At 46.3% G+C, this 23,438-nt stretch overlaps 2 protein-coding genes across 3 annotated transcripts; both read left to right on the top strand.

The window, feature by feature from the left end:
* The first annotated feature begins 636 nt into the window (after window positions 1-636).
* Window positions 637-13,228, top strand: LRIT1 (leucine rich repeat, Ig-like and transmembrane domains 1). Its single transcript, XM_034931756.3, has 4 exons — window positions 637-773; window positions 4,412-4,878; window positions 7,723-8,028; window positions 9,197-13,228. The coding sequence occupies exons 1-4, from the start codon at window positions 652-654 to the stop codon at window positions 10,171-10,173; spliced, it is 1,872 nt and encodes a 623-aa protein (XP_034787647.2). The 5' UTR covers window positions 637-651; the 3' UTR covers window positions 10,174-13,228.
* Window positions 13,229-16,511: 3,283 nt separating this feature from the next.
* On the top strand, window positions 16,512-22,807 carry LRIT2 (leucine rich repeat, Ig-like and transmembrane domains 2). Of its 2 annotated transcripts, XM_003828212.6 has the most exons (4): window positions 16,512-16,690; window positions 16,987-17,768; window positions 19,244-19,273; window positions 19,418-22,807. In XM_003828212.6, the coding sequence occupies exons 1-4, from the start codon at window positions 16,581-16,583 to the stop codon at window positions 20,176-20,178; spliced, it is 1,683 nt and encodes a 560-aa protein (XP_003828260.2). In that variant the 5' UTR covers window positions 16,512-16,580; the 3' UTR covers window positions 20,179-22,807. The 2 variants fall into 2 exon arrangements, with proteins under 2 accessions (XP_003828260.2, XP_003828259.2); XM_003828211.6 differs by lacking the exon at window positions 19,244-19,273 and having other exon boundaries at window positions 16,557-16,690.
* The last annotated feature ends 631 nt before the right edge of the window (window positions 22,808-23,438 follow it).

Here is a 23,438-nt window from a genome sequence, read left to right as displayed (position 1 = left end):
TGTCAGATAAGGATGCAGAGGCCAAGAGATAATGTGACTCACCCAAGGTCACAGCCCATTAATGGAGCAGCTGGGATTTGACCCCAGGAAGCCTGGGTCCAGAGCTTAGCCTCCTTCCAATGCCTTTAGCACCATCAGGAAGAGTTGCTTCATTTCACTGCTTTTTTGCTATGAGACAGTGTCACAGGAAAGAATTTCCAAAGGCCCTTACTGAGGCAGGGGTTCTTTCTCCATCTTCCCTGGCACTCCAGTGGGGTCTGTGTTGTCCGTGGCCTTGTTGGGATGGGATGCTTTGCAGATGACAGTCCCATGGCTGCTCGCCTCTGGAAAGCTGCCTACTTGTCTTGCTTTGCTGTGCCCTGCCCTGGCCTCTCTGGGCCCGTGGCTATTGCTATGGAAGGGGGTCCCCCGCCCCTACCCTCAGGACTGAGTGATTCAGAAAGCAATAAGCCGCTGAGTGCTGCGGCTGGGACTCCCCTCCCTAATCCCCAGCCTGTCCGTGTTTATCCGATGGCCTCAGGAGGGGTTGTAAGGGGCTGGCGAGCAAGTGGGCAGCTGCTGGGCTTGCTGGGCTGGCTGGGCTGGCTGGGCCGGTGGGACGGAGCGGTCCAGGGACAGGCCTCTGCCCAGGCCAGAGAGGAGCCAGGAGCCATGAGGGTGGCATTAGGCATGCTCTGGCTCTTGGCCCTTGGGTGGCCCCCCCAGACCCGGGGCTTCTGCCCCTCTCAATGCAGCTGCAGCCTCCATATCATGGGTGATGGCAGCAAGGCCAGGTATGGTACCGGGTGCGTGGGATGGGCAGCCCAGCCTCCATTGCTTTGCCAGCTAGGCTGGGTTGGGAGGAGTTGGAGCTGGGGCCTTGGGTGAGATCTTCATCTCCCTCGGCCCTTGAGGACCAGGGATCCTATGGGGTGGTCTGTGCTGCATTGTTTTCCAGCAGGCAAGGGGGTGACTCTGTCCGAGAGGTACCAGGTATCTATACACATGGGCCCGAGGATGAGGCACAAGTATGTCAGTTCTAGGAAGTCCTTCCTAAGTCCTCTTCCAGGCTCCTGGTGAAGAGCCCTCCTTAAAGGTCCAGGAAATCTCCTCCCTTACTGCTTTTTCTTCTCCTTTATTTTTTCTATTCCCTCTTCTTTTCTATATTTCCCCAGCCCCTTCTTTCCCAGGCCACTTGCACTGTCTTGCCTGACCTCTCTACAATGTTCAATCATATCCCAGGCATTTCCTACAACCCCACCCATGATGGGACCACTTGCCTCTCATTCTCTTCCTCCTCTCCATCTTCGCTGGCCAGATCCCAGGAGCCTCAGCCTCAATCCCTTTTTATGAGTGCTCCAAAAGCCAGGAGTGCCCATCCCATGACAAGCATGCTTCCTTCCATCCCCAGCCTTTTCCTTGACTTTCCCCACCCTCTGTCTGATCCCTCAGAGCACCTCCATTCTCTCCTCCTCTCCTTTCATGGGACATTCCCATGCCACTGTGGCTTGTGGACCCTTGCTCTTCCACTACTGCTCATTTTCTTCTTTTCTTTAGCAATGTTTAAATCATCTTTTCTCCAACTTCTTTAGCTTATCCATTAATGACCTCTGCATGGTTTCTGAGCCACTGATGGTTTCTGATCCTGGGAACAATGTTATTGGAGCTACCCTTTTAATAATCTTGGCAACGAATGTCGAGTTGATTGGGGGATGAGAGGAGACAGAGAATGGAGAAGAACCACTAAGAAAAGACACCTCAAATGATCTGAGAACCTGAATGAGCTCCACTGTAGCCCAAGTGTCCAGTGCATCAACTCATATGGAGTGTAAGGGTCCTGTCCCCAAGAGAAGCCAGGCTGAGCCCTGAACAGCCTGCTGTTTCCAGCCTGGGCAGTGTCACTGGAGTGACAAAAAGCCTCACACCACCTGTAGAAGGCATAGGGCTGAAAGCCACACAGCATCATTGACAAAACCAGTCCTGGAACCCAGGCATTCCGATTCAGTTTTCAGAACACTTATCTGGTGATGCTGCCATGGGCAGGGACCAGTGGTAAGTTCCAGGCAGCAGAGTTAATCTTAAGATGGAAAATGAGTTTCTAGGGCCGCTAATGTAAGTCAGTGGGCATTCCCTTCTCTGAAGCCAGAGGTCTTGGTTCTACCCGCCTGACTATCCCATGGCTAACATGCACCAGCCCATCTGCATGGAGGGTCCTATGAGGCCATGAAAGGTGGTAGCGGGCCCTGAGGTCCCCTGTGGCTATGGGCACAGACTGTGCAGTTAGACCAAAGCTCGTTCTGCATGTCAGAAGCCTTCCTCAGATCCCTCTCTAACCTGGGCCTCTCAGAGAGCCCAGCCTTTATGTCTGAGCTGTTGTATCGTGAAGTGTGTGCCTGTGGGCACTGGGGTTGCCTGGGAGGAGCTGGGCTGTGCACCTGAATGGATTTGTGCCCATGATGTTTGTCCCAGTTTGCCTCTGGTTTTACCCCACCCGGAGTTGTGCTGGAGGTTTGAGCTGTGGTGTAGGCTTGCATTGGGTTCTTATGGTTTCCTTTAAATGCCCCTTTTACCGTTTTCTCTCCCGTTCAAGATAAGTTTTCCAATCACCTGTCTTTCTCTCACCTACATCCAGACCTTCCTCCTTGCAATACCCAAACCTGTATTACTTTTTTTGAGACAGGGTCTTGCTCTGTCACCCAGGCTGGAGTGCAGTGGCACAATCATAGCTCACTGTAGCTTCCAACTCCTAGGCTCAAGCCACCTTCCCACCTCAGCCTTCTGAGTAGCTGGGACTACAAGCATGAGCTATCACACCTGCCCAAACCTATTTTAGTATCTGGAAATATCATTGCTGCAAATGCTCTTTCTTCCTGAGCTAGATTACACACTGTATGGAGACAGGGGCTATGAGGCTGATTCTCTTCTGAATTGCCCATCACTTAGTAGGAGTTCCATGTATATTTGCTCAAAAGGAGTGAGTAAGAATATCCGTCCTGTTTGTGGACACTGTTTACAAGAAAAAACAAGCCCAGCCCAGCTGCCTTTAAGTGGAGCATAGAGTTATGCTGAGGGATGCTGGTGATATGTGTGTGCACCTCCAGGAAAGCCTGATATGACCAGTAGGTTATGCTATTACAAGAGAACAACCTCCCTTAGACAGGCCTGTTCAGTGGCTGGGGGGCTTAGGATTTTATTTTCAGTTTACGTAGTATAAAACATAGCCCTGAAATGTAGGCTCCTTGAGGGCAGGGACTGCCTCCTATTATCTCTCTATCCTCTGCTTTAGTCTCAAACTTAATGGAATAAGGTTTAAGAAGTCGTGGTTTGGGTAGAAGAGCTGATAAGACTGACCCGATCTACTTGCAGTGCTGAGATGCAAACATTGATGACAGTGATCCATACCCTTGGGCTCATGAAGGGTGGCAGGCAATGTGCTGGGCTTCCACATGCATTACCTCATTTAAACCCCATAACCACCTTGTGGAGTCTATTTGATGGCAAAACTGAGGAAAAGAGAGGTTACCTAATGTACTCAAGGACACACAGCCAGCAAGCAAAGAGCCCAGGTGTGAATCCAGCTGTGGGGCTGCCAAGTCCTGGCTCTTAAACACTTTGATCATCGCATGGCTCCGCAGAGGTGGGAGAGACTTGAGGTGGTTTCATTTTTGATGTCCTTGGTATATTTTTTGTTAAATGATAAACCAAAACAGTTACAGAAATTGAGGTATAATTTAACAAACGAACACTTTTTTTTTTTTTTTTTTTTGAGACAGTCTTGCTGTGTCACCCAGGCTGGAGTGCAGTGGGGTGATCTCGGCTCACTGCAACCTCTGCCTCCCAGGTTCAAGCGATTGTCCCGCCTCAGCCTCCCGAGTAGCTGGGACTACAGGGGTGCACCACAATGCCTGGCTAATTTTTGTATTTTTTAGTAGAGACAAGGTTTCACCATGTTGGCCAGGCTAATCTTGAACTCTTGACCTCAGGTGATCCACCCGCCTCCACCTCCCAAAGTGCTGGGATTACAGGCGTGAGCCACTGTGCCCGACCAAACGAACACTTCTAACACATATTTGCAAAGCAACAGTGCACAACGCGATCATGGGGTTTATTAATGCTGTTCATTCTTAGTGCACTGTGGGTGCTGCGGGCTGTTATGGGTCGTAACAGTGTAAGGGTGGGGTCTTGCAGGACCGTGAAGACCAAATCACCTTCCTGGGACCATTGTGAAAGGCTCTGAGAGCAAGACCTCTGCAAAGGGAAAAGTAGGTCTGCTTGCTCCGGGCCCCTCTCCAGGTCCCCGTCATGCCTTGGACTCTGGTGTGGGTGTCCGGTGATAACAGGCAGAACTGGAGGCCTCGCGAAGGGAGGTAGCGGTGGGAGATCCCAGACCCGGCAGGATCCTTGCTCAACTATCCCTCATTTCTGCCAGCAGGACAGTAGTGTGCAACGACCCCGACATGACCCTGCCCCCGGCGTCCATCCCCCCGGACACCTCCAGACTGCGCCTGGAGCGGACGGCCATACGCAGGGTTCCTGGCGAGGCCTTCAGGCCCCTGGGCCGCCTGGAGCAGCTGTGGCTGCCTTACAACGCCCTCAGCGAGCTCAACGCCCTCATGCTGCGGGGCCTGCCACGCCTGCGGGAGCTGCGGCTGCCCGGGAACCGCCTGGCCGCCTTCCCTTGGGCGGCGCTCAGGGACGCCCCCCAGCTGCGGCTGCTGGACCTGCAGGCCAACCGCCTCTCAGCTGTGCCCGCTGAGGCCGCGCGCTTCCTGGAGAACCTCACCTTCCTCGACCTCTCCAGCAACCAGCTGATGAGGCTCCCGCAGGAGCTCATCGTCTCCTGGGCTCACCTGAAGACCGGTATCTTTCCTCCCGGCCACCACCCCAGGCTGGTCCTAGGTAAGGGGCGGCAACCTTCACCTGGGGTCTTAGGCAAGTTACCACGCTTCCCTGAGTTTCGATTCTTTATTTGGAAAATTGAAATCATACCTTCCTTCCAGGTTTGAGCAAAGACAGTGAGATCCACAAGAGCGGCGGGTTTAGGAGCTCAATCCACAAGCCAGACTGTGGCAGTTCATATCGCAGTCATAAGAGAGGTCTTTCCAGGTCACACAACCAGGAGAAGGCCCCTGAGACTCAATTTCCCAACTCAGAGCTGAATGGGTTAGTACACTACACCAGCTGGACCTGCTATTTCTTCGGTTCCTTCCTGTTCTTAACAAACCAACAGCTTACCATGTGAGCCAGATCTTTCCTGCCCAAGGCACCTGCCTGGTCCTGAGAATGACAGAAGGGGCATAATTCATTCTGGAAAATTGATTTGAATTATACAACTCATACATGAATAAATACAAATGTTTAAAATATTGCAGAAGAGGTTAAAGACCCTTCTGTCCTCTCTCCCTATTCCAACCCCTTCCCAAAAGTAGTTACTATTATCATATTTATATGCAAGCTCCCTATCTGTTCCGATACATTTCATATGCATATGTATATACATATATACACATACATACATGGATTCAGAAAAGTTATGTGTATGTTTTACATAAAATTTTGTCATACATACTAACCAACGCTAACTTTTTGACCCAACACTATATCTTGTAGATCTTTCTAAATTACTACAAATGGATCAAGTTTATTTTTAAAACTACTGCAAAATATTCTATAGTATACTATATCTGCACTATGTTATAAACATATTTATACTATAGTTTATTTAGCCATTCCCCCTTTAATGGACTTTTACATTGTTTCCATTATTTGGTAACAACTATGATGCAACAGAGAACATTCTTGGCAATACATTCCTTTTTTTTTTTTGAGACGGAGTCTCGCTCTGTCGCCCAGGATGGAGTCCAGTGGCGCGATCTCGGCTCACTGCAAGCTCTGCCTCCCGGGTTCACACCATTCTCCTGCCTCAGCCTCCCGAGTAGCTGGGACTACAGGCGCCCACCACCACGCCTGGCTAATTTTTTGTTTATTTAGTAGAGACAGGGTTTCACCATGTTAGCCAGGATGGTCTCGATCTCCTGACCTCGTGATCTGCCCACCTCGGCCTCCCAAAGTGCTGGGATTACAGGCGTGAGCCACCGCACAGGGCCGGCAATACGTTCTTGTGCACATCAATGTTTCTCTAGGATAGGAACTGAGAAGTGGAGTTATCAGGTCACAGAGTGTGCATATTAGACATTTAAAAACCCATCTGGGCCTGGTACGGGGGCTCACACCTGTAATCCCAGCACTTTGGGAGGCCGAGACGGGTGGATAACTTGCAGTCAGGAGTTTGAGACCAGTCTGGCCAATATGGTGAAACTCTGTCTCTACCAAAAATACAAAAATTAGCTGGATGTGGTGGTGGGCACCTGTAATCCCACTTACTTGGGCGGCTGAGGCAGGAGAATCACTTGAACCCAGAAGGCGGAGGTTGCAGTGAGCCAAGGTTGCTCCACTGCACTCCAGCCTGGGCAATGAGTGAGACTCCATACTTTTGAATGCCTTCCAATTCTAGGTGCTGGGAATACAGCAGAGAACAAAAGAGATGAAAACATATACACTCATGGAACTAACAATTAAAATGGCCAAAATGTTTAACTTTTGTCAGTCTGGCAAGTGAAAGTTTCACTGTTGTTTAACTTTGCCTTTTACATTCATTCTTTCTGGCCCTATTGTGATAAAACGAAAGCCAGGTAGCTCACCACTGGAGCCAGGCATTGATGAATCTTGGGTTGCAGATGTATCATTAAGTGCGTTTAACCAATGACACAATGCAGCAACCACTGGTGAGATGGGGTGAGGGGGAGGTGGGAAAAGGAACTGGCACCCGTGGGTTGTGCTCAAAGAGACCTGAGAGACATGAATATACAATCAGATCTGAGTGCACCCACCCCAACCCTTTGACGCATGTATTAAATATATCTGTGTGAATGTATAAGATATCATTGATTATTAGATACACTATTAAATTCAATAAGTCTTTGGAGACTAAAAGGACATCATATCAAGTGTATTTATCTTGCATTTCAGTAATGCAACCCTATAAGAAGGAATTGTGCCTTAGAGTTGAGGACACATAGTACCCCTCATTTATATGCACATGGTACCCCTCCATCTCTATAATGTTCTTTGACAGAGTGGGTACAGTGATCTGCTTTCGGCTCTGTAAGAATGTTCAATTTTAGAGTAAAGACAGTAGGGGATATAGCCTAGGATTTGATTTTCTGGCCCTGTCACCCTGCTGTTTACGCCCATTTAAGCCTATGTCAAAGGGACCATGGCTCAGAGCAGCCACCTTCATTGCCGGGATGATGCTGAAAATACCATTTATACTGGGAGAACTGGCATCAAGGATCAGGGGTCAGTGATGCATTTCTAGAAATGGATTTTGTCATATTGCAATTATTGTGGAAATACTGCCTGGCCAGTGGCCTGAAAGGATCAGTCCGAGAATGGCAACAGTAATTGCCGGTTTTGTCAGTATGCTGTATATCTACTCGGTACTTAATATGATTTATTTTTGATTATGCTTAAAGCAACCCTGAAAAGAAAGTAATGCTACTATTTAACACAAAAAAATCAAATTTCAGGTCATACTACTAGCAAGGCAAGGAGCTGGGTCCAGAGGCCAGTTCTGCTGACTCTGAATGAGGACCTGCCTGTCCTTCCAGAGGGGAAGGGGTGCTGGGCCTGAGGACGTTGAATATCTATCTGAATATCTTGTCTTCTTTTTTACCCCTGCAGGGCTACAGGACAACCCCTGGGCATGTGACTGCCGACTCTATGACCTGGTTCATCTTTTGGATGGCTGGGCCCCAAACTTGGCCTTCATTGAGACTGAACTGAGATGTGCCAGCCCACGTAGCCTGGCCGGAGTGGCCTTCAGCCAGCTTGAACTGAGGAAGTGCCAGGGCCCAGAGCTCCATCCAGGAGTGGCCAGCATCAGGTCCCTTTTGGGTGGCACAGCATTGCTACGCTGTGGAGCTACTGGAGTCCCTGGGCCCGAGATGAGCTGGAGGAGGGCCAATGGCAGGCCCCTTAACGGTACAGGTATGTGAGCTACAGGGATGCTGCACTGAGAACCTAGACTGGGGAGGGCAAAGCAGCTCCCCAAATGGGGATTTGGCAGGGCCAGAGGGAAGTTGTCTAAGCAAAGCTGGGCTTCCACCTGTCTGAGTTGAGTTTGACAGGGGCTTCCCAGAGGTGAGGCAAATCACTGTGACAACAGATTCAACAATGACAGTGGCTCTTGACCTGTCCTATCATATCCCACCAGACACTCTATAGAGACTTGGGGCCCACCCTGAGAGAACAAAAAGCTGACTTTTTGGTGGAAGACCCTCTTTTAGTGTGTTAATATTTATAATAAATTTCCCAGTTGTAAATATTAAACCAGAATTACCTGGAGTAATTAATGATGTGAGCTACCATCTATCGAGCTCTTCATGTGGGTCTAGCACAGTGCTAAGTGTATTATGCACATAATGACATTGAACTTCAAAGAGCAACCCGATTTTCCTTCTTATTTTGCATATAAGTAAACTGAGGCTCTAAGAGGCTAAATGCTACATTACACAGCTCATACATGGAGGAGCTGGGGTTCCAGCACAATCTAGCTGATCACCTTTGCAAAATTCCAGGGCCCTTAAGAACATAGTGGGTTGGCTGGGGGCTCACACCCAATCCTAGCACTTTGGGAGGCTGAGGCAGGAGGATTGCTGGAGTCTAGGAGTTACCAGCATGGGCACCATAGTGAGACCTTGTCGCAAAAAATATATATATATATATTCCTGGGCATGGTGGCATGTGCCTGTGGTCCCAGCTACTCAGGAGCTGAGGTGGGAGGATCACTTGAGCCTGGGAGTTCCAGGCTGGAGTAAGCCATGGTCACACCGCTGCACTCCAGCCTGGGTGACAGAGCAAGACACTGTCTGAAAAAAGCAAACAATAACAAAAAAACCTATAGTGTGAACTTGTCAGATTTGGAAGGCATCATTCTTAGGCTCTGCCTCAGCCTGGGGCTCCAGAGGCTCACCACATTTGAGTCCAAGGTAATGTTGATCCCCTTGGCTGGTCTAAGAAACGTTGAGTGACTGCCAGTGTTTTCTTACGATGACACCTGAGTGTGTACCACCTGGGGCTGTGAACTTGGCCCTGAAAGGCAGCTTGGGGCAGATGGGCCCATTCGTTCTCCCACACATGCCTGTTTTCCTCCTAGTGCACCAGGAAGTCTCCAGTGACGGCACGAGCTGGACTCTGCTGGGCCTGCCTGCAGTGTCCCACCTTGACTCCGGAGACTACATCTGCCAAGCCAAGAACTTCCTGGGAGCCTCTGAAACTGTTATCTCCCTGATTGTCACTGAGCCGCCGACTTCCACAGAACACAGTGGGAGCCCAGGGGCACTATGGGCAAGGACAGGCGGCGGAGGGGAAGCCGCAGTTTACAACAACAAGCTGGTGGCCAGGCATGTCCCCCAGATTCCCAAACCCGCTGTCCTGGCCACTGGACCCTCTGTGCCCAGCACAAAGGAGGAGCTGACCCTCGAGCACTTCCAGATGGATGCCCTGGGAGAGCTCTCTGATGGGCGGGCAGGACCCTCAGAGGCACGAATGGTGAGGTCTGTGAAGGTGGTGGGGGACACTTACCACAGCGTGTCCTTGGTGTGGAAGGCACCCCAGGCTAAGAACACAACTGCCTTCAGTGTCCTCTATGCGGTCTTTGGGCAGCACAGCATGCGGCGGGTGATTGTGCAGCCTGGGAAGACCAGAGTGACCATCACTGGGCTGTTGCCCAAGACCAAGTATGTGGCGTGTGTCTGCGTGCAGGGCCTGGTGCCCTGGAAGGAGCAGTGTGTTATCTTCTCCACCAATGAAGTGGTGGATGCTGAGAACACTCAGCAGCTCATCAATGTGGTGGTGATCAGTGTGGCCATCGTCATTGCCCTGCCTCTCACGCTGCTTGTCTGCTGCGGTGCTCTTCAGAAGCGCTGCCGAAAGTGCTTCAACAGGGACTCCACTGAGGCCACAGTTACCTACGTCAACCTAGAGAGACTGGGCCACAGCGAGGACGGCTTGGAGGAGCTGTCCCGGCACAGTGTCAGCGAGGCTGACAGGCTTCTCTCAGCTCGTTCCAGTGTGGACTTTCAGGCCTTTGGAGTCAAAGGGGGCAGGAGAATCAATGAGTACTTCTGCTGAGGGATATGCCTGCGCAACTCACACACCTGCCCGCCCACGCTCCTTCTTTAGCTCTGACACCTGAGTACATGATCACCCACTCTTACCTGCTCGGGTACCTGCTTACTCAGATACTTACACACAACAGCAGCAGCAGCTGCTACTGCAACAACCGCTAACACTTGTTAAGCACTTACTACAGGCTAGAAAGTGTTCTAAGTGCTAAATTCTTGTAACAATCATTTGCAGCAGGCATCACTATTCTCTCCATTTCCCTGGGGTGGGGGGTTAAGAAACTTGCCTGTATCAGTCAGCTTTTGCTGTATAACAAATGAAAGCAAAATCTTGGTGATGTATAGCAGTGAACACTTATTTTCACACTCACAGGCCTGTGGGTTGATTAGGGTGGCTCTGCTCTGTGTGTTTCATTTGGAGCCTGGGCTGGAGAGTAGCAGTGGGTACCTGGGGCAGATTTCTCTCGTGGTGAGGTTGAATGATAATAGAGGAATGATTGTTCATGCAATGCCTGTTAAGTTCTTAGTTCAGAATTGGTATACTGCCACTTCTGTCCATATTCTATCTGCCAAAGCAAGTCTCATGGCCAAACCCAAGTTTGACGGGGCAAGTAAGGACACTTCTCCCCTGGAGGTGATGGTAGAGCAAGGAATATGTGCTGAACAGTGATTTAATCTGCATTGCCCAGGATTACACAGCTAGGCAAATTTAGGTGGCTCTGAGATTTGGACCACATAGTTGGGATCCACGGTTAAAAGTCCTTACCATCCTCCTATACTGCACCTTGATTACATTTATGCTAATTCATAGGCACTCACACACACCATCTCTCTATGCATTAGCCATATTGGTAGTTACCCATCCTCACTAACACACACACTACACTCATAACCCACTGTGCCCTCAGTGAATTCTAATATTTATTCTCTGGGTGCTATTCTGCCTAGAGACAATCATTTGATTTTTCGATAAATGCTAGAGTTTAAGACAATGCCCAAGAGAACATTGCTCATTTGCTTTCAGAATGTCAGGCTGGAGGGATCCAAGAGACCTCATTACACTCTATGCTGTCTGGCACATTCACCTCTGCCCCATGCAGCAGCCTTTGTGATTCTTACCAAAACCTACCTGGGTTCTTGAGGGTGTCTCGGAGCCTTCCTGGTTGCTCATCAAGTTACTTCAAAGGAAAATTGCTGTTTGCTTTTTCTTGGAGCTAGGAAACCACTGAGATGTTGTCTCTGTGCACTGGGGAAAGTGAATGTTCCCAGCAGAAGGCTCAATTTGTTCCTTATTTATAGAGCCGATCTCTGGCATGAGGAGCATCCAGGGTACCTGTGCCAAGTCCTTTGGGTAACAACTGAAGAAATTTTGGGACAGCAAGTGATCCAAGAAAATTGTTTTGCTAGTATTATGCAAGAGACTCCAAGTATTTGTATTATGTCATGTGATTTATTAGACATAAGCCAGTGTGATGCAGTGCTTCCTAAAGTTACTGTACTCCCCTCACATTTACAAAAGACCTTACAACATATTTCACTCAGTTTTCTCACATTTGATATTCATGACAACCCACTATGGAGGCTGGGCTGTTTGATTTTACAGAAGAGGACCAAAGAGGTGAATGATTTATACAAGGAAGTGATGAATTCTCTTTCAGAATCTAGTTCTTTCACAACTTTCTTATCAGGCTGAGGGTCTTTATTCAGTATCCATCCCTGCAATGTGGTCTACAGCAGGTTCACTATAGAAATTAACTTTTTAAAAATCACTGAAACCTGGGATCAGAACCATGAGAGCACCCATGCACATGAGCGTGGAATTTCCATTCTTGGATATCTTCTGCCACCACCTGGAGGGTGCACCTGACTATGACTTGTGGACCATAGACATTGGTAAGAGAGGCTGTTTTGTTGTAAGATGACAAAGACACTGTGTACATTGGGAGCCAGCAAACTTTTTTCCTGTAAAGAAAGGCAAATAGTAAATATTTTAGGCTCTGTTGCTACTACTTAACTCTGCCGATGGGATGCAAAAGCAGCCATAGACAATATGTAAATTAGTGGGTATGGATGTCTTCCAATAAGACACTTTTTACAAAAACAGGTGACAGGCTGGGTTTGACCCTGAGATTGTAGTTTGTTTACCCCTTATGAAAATTTAGAAAGATATTTCTGGTGAGTTTTGGAGACCCAAGACTCAATTCTGACTCTTTGATAAATGAGAGTGATAGACACCCCCAAAATTAGGACAAATGTAAATGCAGTAGATGAAAGCAGTCATCTGTTGAAGTGATCAGGATGTTGCCTTTAAATGATTGTCTGAACCAATCATGATGGGACAGTTATTGACCTAAAGACAAGTAACATTTAGCCAGTTTTATTGAGTCTTGTTTGAAGAAAAATCAGGAACTTAAAAGCAAGAAATCTGTAGTATTTATCTGATGTTAACAGAGACAGAAAGAGAGAGAGAATTCAATCTTGCCAATGATCCAATGGTTTATTGGGACCTATTTTCATGGTCTGGATGGAAAGGCCTCTGATATGGTTTGACTGTGTCCCCACCCAAATCTCACCTTGAATTGTAATAATCCCCATGAATCAAGGGTGGGGCCAGGTGGAGATCATTGAATCACGGGGGCAGTTTCCCCCATACTGTTCTCGTGGTAATGAATAAGTCGCATGAGATTTGATGGTTTTATAAATGGAAGTACCCCTGCACAAATCCTTTTGCCTGATGTCATGTAAGACATGCCTTCGCTCCTCCTTGCCTTCTGCCATGATTGTGAGGTCTGCCCAGCCATGTGGAACTGTGAGTCCACTAAACCTCTTTTTCTTTATAAATTACCCAGTCTTGGGTATGTGTTTACCAGCAGTGTGAAAATGGACTAATACAGCCTCCAAGATGATAAGCCTCCCAAAACTCATCTGTCAACCTTCCTTTGTGTATCCTGTCTTCCCTGGTTTGCCCTTGTAGAGAAGAATCATCCTGGATTACGCTCATGAATATTCAAGTCATGGGAAGAAACACATTCTTATTGTAAAAAATAAAATGATGTCTGGCTTACCTTAGTCTTTTAGTATGTGAGTCTGATGAGTATGAGTTAGTCCCTGAAAATTGAATGCCCTCTGAGTATCCTGGCAAAAGAATTTCTGGCCTTCCAATGCTGAAGACCAATTTGGGCCATGGCGAGGCTGCAGCATAGCTGGCCTTGGAAGCCTGGTTTGTAGGTTGGTTGGAATCATAGCATCTTCATGATGTCTTTTGATGACTGCAACATGGTTTTATTCCTCATGATTAAGCAGAGAATATGTCCAAGGTCACTTGCCCATTGAAGTTGCTGGGTACAAAAAGGCAAATACAGAAATTGTGCTCTGGAAAGTGGATGTGGGCTATCAAACCTAGGCTATCAATCGAGGGATTCAGTGAGCAGTTTGTCTAGAGGACAAGAGCTGGAAATTTTTGTCTTAATTATCATATAATCTAACAAAGGCAAAAATCAACATACAAGTACCTGAGCATATTTATTCACAAGGGCATTGTAGTTAGGATAGGTTAGATTTATGCTTAGGCAACCATTCCCAAATTTCCATGGCTTAACACAGAAAAATGTATTCCTGTTCCACAGACTCTACTTAAGTTTGGGAAATACAGAAGGAGGGAGGGCTCTGCTTCACTAATTTACTCAAGGACATGGCTGGGAAGACTCCACCATTTGGAATGTCAGTGGTTGCCACAACAAGGAAAAAGATAAATTGGAAGATCATGTTAGGGCTTTTCAAACCTCATTTCTTGTAACATTTCGTTAGCTAGATCAAGAGTCTTGTAGCCCACCTATTTCAAGGAGGCTTGAAAAGGTCTTTTGTGTGTCTGCCACAGGCATACCTCAGAGCGTGGGTAGCTGAGGCAGCATCTCAGACATGCTGGCAGCAGACGATGGGGGTGGGAAAGAGTCCTAGCTTCAGAGAAACGGAGTACAGCGTGTCTGCTCCCTGATAGGATGCCCTGTTCTCTGTCTGAGGTATCCCAGTGTTTTACTAATATTGGGAAGGTGAGTGGCATTTTCCAATTGAATAGATAGGACACTCTCCTATTAAGATTCTATTAAGACAAGCCAGGGAGCTGCCTCCCTGCAGCCATTTATATCTAAGCATTTCACAAGCACAGAGTAATTCCTCCCCCATGACTCTGTCTCTATGGAGAATTTTAAGACCCTAGTTCTGAAAAGCATCCTGCAAGAGGGAAGATGGGTTGTAATATTTCCAGACCCTCTTGCCATTGTTGTTAGGGTCTCTTGAGTTTAGGGACTACACTGAACCACAGGTTGTTTAACATAAATAACTTGACCCATGCTAACTTCAATTATCCTGGTCTCCTGCCTCAATTTCCAAGAGAGCCACTCCCTCTGTTCATATGCCAAATAAGGAAACCAGAGAATGAGGGGGTCAGGAAAGGAGTGGGGGGCAGTAGAGAAGTGGCCTAGATGATTCTAGAGATAGCATGCCAGTGGGTGTGCTTCACAAGCTTCCTGCAAACTTCTTGAAAGTTGGATGGAGCTGGATTCATTTGAAAAGGCTGGCATGAGATGGACAGAGAGGAAATTGTGGGGGAATGGAGGACTCTTAAGATCTTTATCCTTTGGGGTAAGGGGAGAGAAAGGAATCCACTAGTGGTTTGGAATAGTCATGAATTAAATCACATATTTCCATGAAACAAGCCTGACAAACCCTTAGCAAAGCTGGTAGGGGACTCTGGAGTGATAATTGCTCATCAGAGTTTTCCCCCATCAGGGCAAACTGGCCAGGCCCTCACCACCCTCAGTCACTGAATGTGGGATGTGGCTGCTTTGGGAAGGACATGACCTCATGCAAGCACTCCTTGCAGCTGAACATCCACTTATACCTTGAAGGGGGATCTAGGAAGCACATAGCCATATGTATGACAAACTTTGTGCCGATAGCTCTCTCTTTGTTTTGGATTTTTACCTTTAGACAAACCCAGTGGTCCCCCCAGGTTTTAGAGTTAGACTGTTTGGAAACTCCTGCAAATATTTCTGGCTTGGATGGAAAGCCTGGAGTGTAATCAGCTTAGCTGGTGACCCATTTCCCCCCTCACTGGTTAGCTAAGCGGATTTTCTTTGCTGAGGCCTTTTGTAGGGTACAATGTATATCATGAGTCTTAAAGGAACTCATGGAATTTCAATATTCAACTGGAAGTGCCCTAGTTAATAGGGATGTAGACTTTTCGGATCTTAAAGAGTTTGTCAGTGGGAGGAGGATTAATGGGCACCAACTGTGTGCTAGGTGTTGTATTTAACATAATCTCAAACTTTTCTAAAAATATGGCTGGATGCAATGGCTTGCACCTGTAATCCCAGTTACTTGGGAGGCTGAGAAGTTTCAGACCAGCCTGGGCAACAGAGTGAGACCCTGTCTCTGAAAAAATACAAAAATTAAAAAATAATGAGAAATAAATTCCTGGAAATACTATGAGGTATTTGTTAATATTCTCACGATACAGAAAAGACTCACAGAGATTAAATTACATTCCAAAGATCTCAAGATTCAGAAGCACAAACAAGAGAGAAGACTCCTTGGGACAGGGTCTATAATAGGTTTGCCCTTGACCCTGTTCCTTTTATTGGGCAAGAGTATAGCTTAAAGCAAATGACCAGCAAATATTTGTGGAATAAATGAAGAGTGAAAGAGCAAGCATATAAAATTGTATACATCTCTTTTTAAAATGTAGGTTGCCCATTTTGATGAAGTGAAATACACAGTATTAAGGAAAGGTTGTGAAGTCCAAGAAAACAATCTTTTGGTTTAATCAGAAAATACCATCTTGTATTTGAAACTGGTGACCCAAGCTGCAGAAGCAGCTGTCTTGATGCAGTAGGAGCATGACTACACCACCCGTGGTGTTGGGAAGAGAACAAATGATAGGAATGAACACAGAATTACTTTGTTACTCATTACCTATTTTCACTTTGAGAAAATGATTGGAAATTCTAGGTTTCAGGAATCAACTGCAAATGATGAAGCATTAGATGGATTCTGGCCACATCCCCTGAACAGTGGTGCTCGGAATAGCACTGCTGCTTGTTTCTCAGACTTCTATTTAAGACTCTAAGAAATGTAGAATCTGTATGGAATTGGACATCTGACTTGGAGTTTGCTTTTCAGACTCAAGAATTACACAAATGTTGAATTTCCTGACCCTAGTTAAGAGACATTGATCCCCCTTCGTGTGTTCTGACTGAACTTGTGGTCTGGGCTGTAACAGACCTCAGAGCTCCCATGGGCTTTCCTGCTGCTGTGTGACTTACATCATCATGGATTACCAATAATAGGATTTGCCACTCGGAAGCTGGGGCGATACTTATTCAAAACTCACAACGTATTTTCTTACAGAGAAATATGGCTTCAGTTTTTCATTACTTCCTGTTAGTTCTGGTCTTTCTGGATACACACGCAGCTCAGCCTTTCTGTCTGCCAGGATGCACTTGCTCAGAGGAGAGTTTTGGCAGGTGCGCTCTGCTGGCCAGATGTTAGAGGGTTATGGGGAATGGGTTTTCTTTGGGGATGATGTGGAGTGGAAGCAGGCTTAGAATTGGCAGGAAATCAACAAAACTCTATGAGACTCATTCTAGTTGGGACTGAACTTTGCTGAACTGTGCATTTTTACCAAAATGAGTCTAACTCTTTTATTTCAATGAATAATAATATTTTTGTTCTGATTCACATGTCTAATGCCAGGATCAGCCTGACCCCACTTTCCAGTCCCCTATTGTTTATCTTAAAGCTGTTCTGGTTTCTTGTACAGGACTCTGCAGTGCACATCTGTCTCCTTGGGAAAGATCCCTGGGAACCTTTCTGAAGAGTTCAAGCAAGTGAGAATTGAAAACTCACCCTTATTTGAGATGCCCCAAGGGTCTTTCATCAACATGAGCACCTTGGAATACCTCTGGCTCAATTTTAACAATATCAGTGTGATCCACCTAGGAGCCCTGGAACACCTGCCAGAACTGAGGGAGCTGAGACTGGAGGGGAACAAGCTCTGCTCAGTACCATGGACAGCGTTCCGTGCCACCCCTCTCCTGAGGGTCTTGGATCTCAAACGCAACAAGATTGATGCACTCCCTGAGCTGGCTCTTCAATTCTTGGTCAGCCTGACCTACCTTGACCTATCCTCCAATAGGCTTACAGTTGTATCCAAGAGTGTCTTCCTGAACTGGCCAGCCTACCAGAAATGCCGGCAGCCTGACTGTGGGGCTGAGATTCTCTCCAGCCTGGTGGTGGCCCTGCATGACAACCCCTGGGTATGTGACTGTCGCCTAAGGGGGCTTGTCCAGTTTGTCAAGTCCATTACCCTCCCAGTCATCCTGGTGAATTCCTACCTGATATGCCAGGGCCCTCTGTCCAAGGCAGGGCAGCTTTTTCATGAAACTGAGCTTAGTGCTTGCATGAAGCCACAGATCTCAACCCCCAGTGCCAATATCACCATCCGGGTGGGACAGAATGTGACCCTGCGATGCTTGGCACAGGCCAGCCCCTCACCATCCATTGCATGGACTTATCCCCTGAGTATGTGGAGAGAATTTGATGGTAAGCCACATGCACCCTCTCAGTGTATCTGGAGGGAATGGAGAGGTCTGTAGCAAACCCATCCTCATTAGAGAGGTTCAAAGCTGGGTCAATCATGAAGGGTGGGTGCAAGTAAGATTGGGATAGCCCTGAATTATGCTCACTAGAACAGAAAAGATTTCAAGGTAGTGTTCCACTATTGGCATTATTTTAAATGTTTGCATACAGATCTCTTTGCATACAGAACATATACACATATATAAACACATATTTCAGGGCTAATTTAATATCTTATGCAAATATTATAAAATTTTATATGAGCAGATATAGTCTTTGGGAATCTTCTAGATGCAAAACACTGGACTATGTATTTTAGAATTCTAGAATTTTTGACTAGGATTGATTTTAGAGATGATCTATTAGTTATTTCCTTAACTTGCCTGAGCAGAATCACCTGGGCTGGTTGTTTGAAATAACACTGACATAAAATTGTTCAGACCTTATTGGCTTGAATTTGTAATACTGGGACCCAGGGAAAGGAAGTGACCTCCGTGGGTCCTGGGGCTGGAATTCAAACCTGCCTCTTCCTTCCTGGAACCCTCTGCTCTGTTTTCATACCTCAACTGGGATTACCTTTAATGCTACTCTGTAGGGTTGGGCATATCACAAAGCCGGGGATGGCCTCCCTGGGGGTATCCCAAAGCTGAAAAGAAAAATCTTCGTACATTCCTCGTGTCCTGTCTTCTGTTCTCTGTCTAGAAGACAACTAGGAATAGCTGGGTAAAACTTGGGAAATATAGTCATTTGCCCAGGTATTTGTTATACATTATGACAAAACTCTGGATGGTTTAAAAATACCCAATTAACTGAATTTTCACATTCTGTATTGTTTTGATAATACCTTATTGGTTTGGCATTCAATATCAATGAAAGAAAAATATAGGATTTATTGTTGTAGCCTCTTTGAAAACCAAGAAATGCATACAGGTGTTGTCTTTCGTGGTGTTCTATAATCACTGTTTGGCAACGTGTTATATAATCTCTCAGTAGAAATATAAGCACTGAACACTTACTTTCAAACTAATGAGGTAGGTGATTGCTTATCATCCGATTTTATTGACAAGAAAATTGTCAAGAGAATTTAAGCAACTTGCCCAGTACCACACTGGATAGGAGCTCCATTAGGGATAGCAGCCCAGGCATGTGGCTCCAGGCTCTGAGGAACTGTGCATCTGGAAGGTAAGAAGGCACTTCCTGAAGCTCATAATATCGTACAATCACATAGTTGCAAGAACTCTCCTGAAAGCCATGGCTCAGCAAGGCGAAGGTGGTTTGGTGGGTGCAGTTAGTGAAGTTGAAAGAGTATGGTCTTCATAGATTGAAGAGCCAGGTCCCATATCAATTGTTGCTTCTGAACAACTCTCACTACGGGAAAGTTGATGGATTGCTCCAATCCTCAATATCCTATGTGTAAAGATCAGTTATTTATCTTACAGGATTGCTGGGAGGCAAACACCTGACACCAGGTACGAGGTTCATAAGAGGTTACCACCATCTTCTAACAACAATAACAAAAAACAAAGCAAAACAAAACAAAACTGGCATTGCTAGACACTTTCCAGCAGTCTATCAGATAAATGCACAGCTGTTTTGTTTTTCTTTCCACTCAGTGTTGACATCTTCTACTGGAGAAGACACTGCTCTGTCGGAGCTGGCCATACCTGCTGCCCACCTGGTAGACAGTGGTAATTACACCTGCATGGCCTCCAACTCCATTGGCAAGAGCAGCCTTGTAATCTCTCTCCATGTCCAGCCTGCCCAGGCCCTACATGCACCTGATTCTCTTTCCATCTCCTCGGAGAGCAATGCCTACATTGACCTGCGGGTTGTCAAGCAGACAGTGCATGGGATTTTGCTGGAGTGGCTTGCAGTGGCCGACACCTCTAAGGAGGAGTGGTTCACCCTCTACATTGCATCGGATGAAGCCTTCAGGAAGGAGGTGGTTCACATTGGCCCTGGAATCAATACTTATGCTGTGGATGACCTCCTTCCTGGCACAAAATATGAGGCCTGCCTCAGCCTAGAGGGCCAGCCTCCACACCAGGGCCAGTGTGTAGCTTTTGTAACAGGCAGAGATGCTGGTGGGCTAGAGGCACGTGAGCGCCTCCTGCATGTCACAGTGGTCCTGTGTGTGGTGCTGCTTGCAGTGCCTGTGGGTGCCTATGCCTGGGCAGCCCAGGGCCCCTGCAGCTGCAGCAAGTGGGTCCTGCGCTGCTGTCTTCATCGCAGGAAAGCCCCCAGCTGCCCCCCTGCAGCCCCGCAGTCCAAGGATGGCTCCTTTAGAGAACATCCAGCTGTCTGTGATGATGGTGAAGGGCACATAGACACTGAGGGGGACAAGGAGAAAGGAGGAACGGAAGACAACAGCTGAACAACCCAGGCCATGGGGTGGAAACGGCTTGGGCTTCAAGCCTCTGAAGCCAACCCTCTGCAGCAGCTCCATCCATTTATCCAGCAAGTATGTATTGAGCACCCACTGTGTTCCAAGCACTGAACTTGACACAGGGGGTTCAAGAGTAAAAAGGGAAACAGAGTCTTTATCTTCATGATGAAGGGGACATAGTCATTATCTTCGTAAAGTTAAAGTCAATGAAGATTTGTCCATCAAATTAATCATTTTATTATACATGGTGATTAGAAATCACTAAATATTACTCTTTGCATATACTTAGCCTTATAACATTTACATGCTTATACGTAATGTCTACGTATAATATTTTACATATATTATCCTGTAAACGAAGGTAGACTTCTACCCACTTTTTATAGGTGAAAAACTGCAGCCTGGACAGTTCAATGATACACCCAGAGTCCACATCTGGCAGGAGGCAGAAGCCCCATTCAAAAGAGGTTCCAGTTCCATCGTTTCCTTCAATGCCTGTTTTGCAGTATTCTTGTGTCTTTCATTGTTTATAAAGTGTGACCCTCTCTCTTCATGACAAACTCCTAATGAGATCACATAAATGTGATGTTCCAAAGAGCTGCCCATCAGGGTGATGAGAGCTGTTGGGTAATGTGAGTCTCTTTTTGTAGGTGTCTGTTCCCCTGTGAGCACAGCCCTTGGTGCTGCTGGGCAGGCTGGAGCCATCAGCACCAAGGAAGAGCAGGGGATTGGCTGCAGCCCTGGGTCTGGCAGAGAGCAGACTCTGCAGGGCCATACCCAGAAGGAAGAGCACCCATACGTCCGCTGCTTTCCCCTAGTCAATGTCTAAAGCCCTCCTATGAAATCCATGAGAGGTGGTCATTTCCTCTTAGCCGGACCCATGTGGAATGGAGGGGCCCCAAGAATCCCAACATCAGCTCATCGTCCCACTGAACAGCCCTTCTAGGGGAGACCATTCCCAGGATTTAATTCACATCTGTCTCCCTGCCGTTTCCCTCACTGGCCACATGCAAACCTTTCTAAGAGTGTAAACATGAACTAGCCTCATTGTGACATCTCCACACGTTTCCTCCTTCCCACCTTTTTTACCCATTCCTAATCATCCTTTTAGGCCTCTCTCAAGTGTGTACATTACGTCTTCCACAGAGCTTTCCTTGACTTCACACCTCTGGGGAAAAGGACAGTATGCACATTGTATCCATTGGTTGTGAGACATTTGCAGGCAAAGACTGACCTTCCTCACGATGGCCACTGCACTTGTCTAATACCTGGATTGTGTTCATAATCAATGTTAGTTAACAATAAATTTTAAAAAATTGAAGATGGCTCTCGTTTTCAGACTAATTGTCCACTCATTTCTTCAGGTTCTACTCATTTGTTTTCTTCTGGGCATTAGAAAAAAAAACTCTAAATTAAAAAAAAAATTGGGACACGGATCACTATGTTGCCTGGGCTGGTCCCAAACTCCTGGCCTCAAGCTATCCTCCCATCTCAAAGTCTCCCAAGTACTGGGATTACACCTGGCAAAAATAACTTTTAAATGAAAATTTTTAGTCACGCCAAAAGTAGAGAGAATCTCATTCCTCCTCTTCTGTCACCTTCAGCAAGTTTTAACATTTCCCAAGGTTATTTCATCTTGTCCTTGCCCTCAACATTTTTTTTTAACTGGAGTGTTTTAAAACAAATACAAAGCTTCACACCAATTTACCTGTAAATGTTTTAGTTTGAGGTCTAACAGATGAAGTTTTAAAAAACATAAACACAATGTTATTGCCACTCCTAAGAGCATATATTTTAAAATTAGATGGACATATATATATATTTAGATATGCACATGTGTAAAACACACACATACATGTAATGTAGTAGATAATTTATTAATGTGTAATTTCCTATGATAAATTTTTGAAGAAAAGTGATTGGAGCAAGAAAAGAACTTGTACTTCTCGTGGCCTCTCTGTACTTCCTTCCATAGCATCAAGGGGGATTGATATGGTTTGGCTATGTCCCCGCCCAAATCTCATCTTCAATCATAGTTTCCATAATCCCCACATGTCATGGGAGGGACCCAATAGGAGGTAATTGAATCATGGGGGTAGTTTCTCCCATGCCATTCTCATGATAGTGAGTAAGTTCTCAAAAGATTTGATGGTTTTATAAGGGGTTTCCCCCTTCACTCAGCTCTCATTCTTCTCTCTCCTGTCGCCATGTGAAGAAGGACATGTTTGCTTCCCCTTCCACCCTGAGTCCTCCCCAGTCATGCAGAACTGTGAGTCAATTAAACCTGTTTCCTCTATAAATTACCCAGTCTCGGGTATGTCTTTATTAGCAGCATGAGAACGAACTAATACAGTGGTCTACGGATCTTGAGGGTGCCACCATCATGAAATAGCCTGGGCTACCATGAAGGTGAGAGTGGATGTTCAGACCTTCACGCCAAGCAAAAGAAGCTTGGTGGTGCACATGAGACAGAGGGGTCAGGACGAGAGAAGGGCTGTGGAAGAGCGGCAAGCAGTGCAGGGGAGAGCCAGGAGCATGTTGGTGGGTAGGGAAGTATTCAGTCGCTTCTGTAAACATAGAAATTTAGGGAGAGGGAAAATGGTCTAGGGGGGATTTCTGAGAATCTGATACTTTTTAAGATGCTTGGGCTGCCCCTTGAAAAACCCTAGAGTAAAGATTCACATTACTCAGATTGAATAAGGCAATTTCGCAGTGGGGATGCAAGAATAGACCCTGGCTGGAATGTGGTTTCTTGGGCTTAAATTTTGGTCTTCTTACTGACTTTGTTGTACCAGGGAAGTTACTATTTTTTCATGTACCTTAGTCTTCTCACTTATAAAATAGAATAATAATAGTACCTTAGTGTTCTCACCTGTAAAATGGGGATAATAACAGTCCTTACCTCATAGGGTTATTCTGGTAATTATACGAGGCTTTTTTTTTTTTAACATATAAAGTTCTCAGAACAATACCTGGCACATAGTAAACCCTCAGTAAATGTCACAATAATAAATGTTACCATCATTTCAGGCATCTACATCAGTTTGTGCTTTCTTTGAATGTGACTCAGCACATAGGGCCATTTGGAATATCAGATCTTATTAAGACTACATATGTGTGTATACTTATAAATATATATATGTAATAACATGATATCTAGGCTAATATCCTTCACATGTTCTGTTTAATTCATGTTGAAAAGATGCTACAGTTTCTGATATAGTTGTCATGCCCTTGAGAAGCTTATT

Source organism: Pan paniscus, chromosome 8, assembly GCF_029289425.2.
Source record: "Pan paniscus chromosome 8, NHGRI_mPanPan1-v2.0_pri, whole genome shotgun sequence".
NCBI classification, from domain to species: Eukaryota; Metazoa; Chordata; class Mammalia; order Primates; family Hominidae; genus Pan; species Pan paniscus.
The sequence above is the reverse complement of the archived record's forward strand: the minus strand, read 5'-3'. Positions and strand labels throughout refer to the sequence as shown.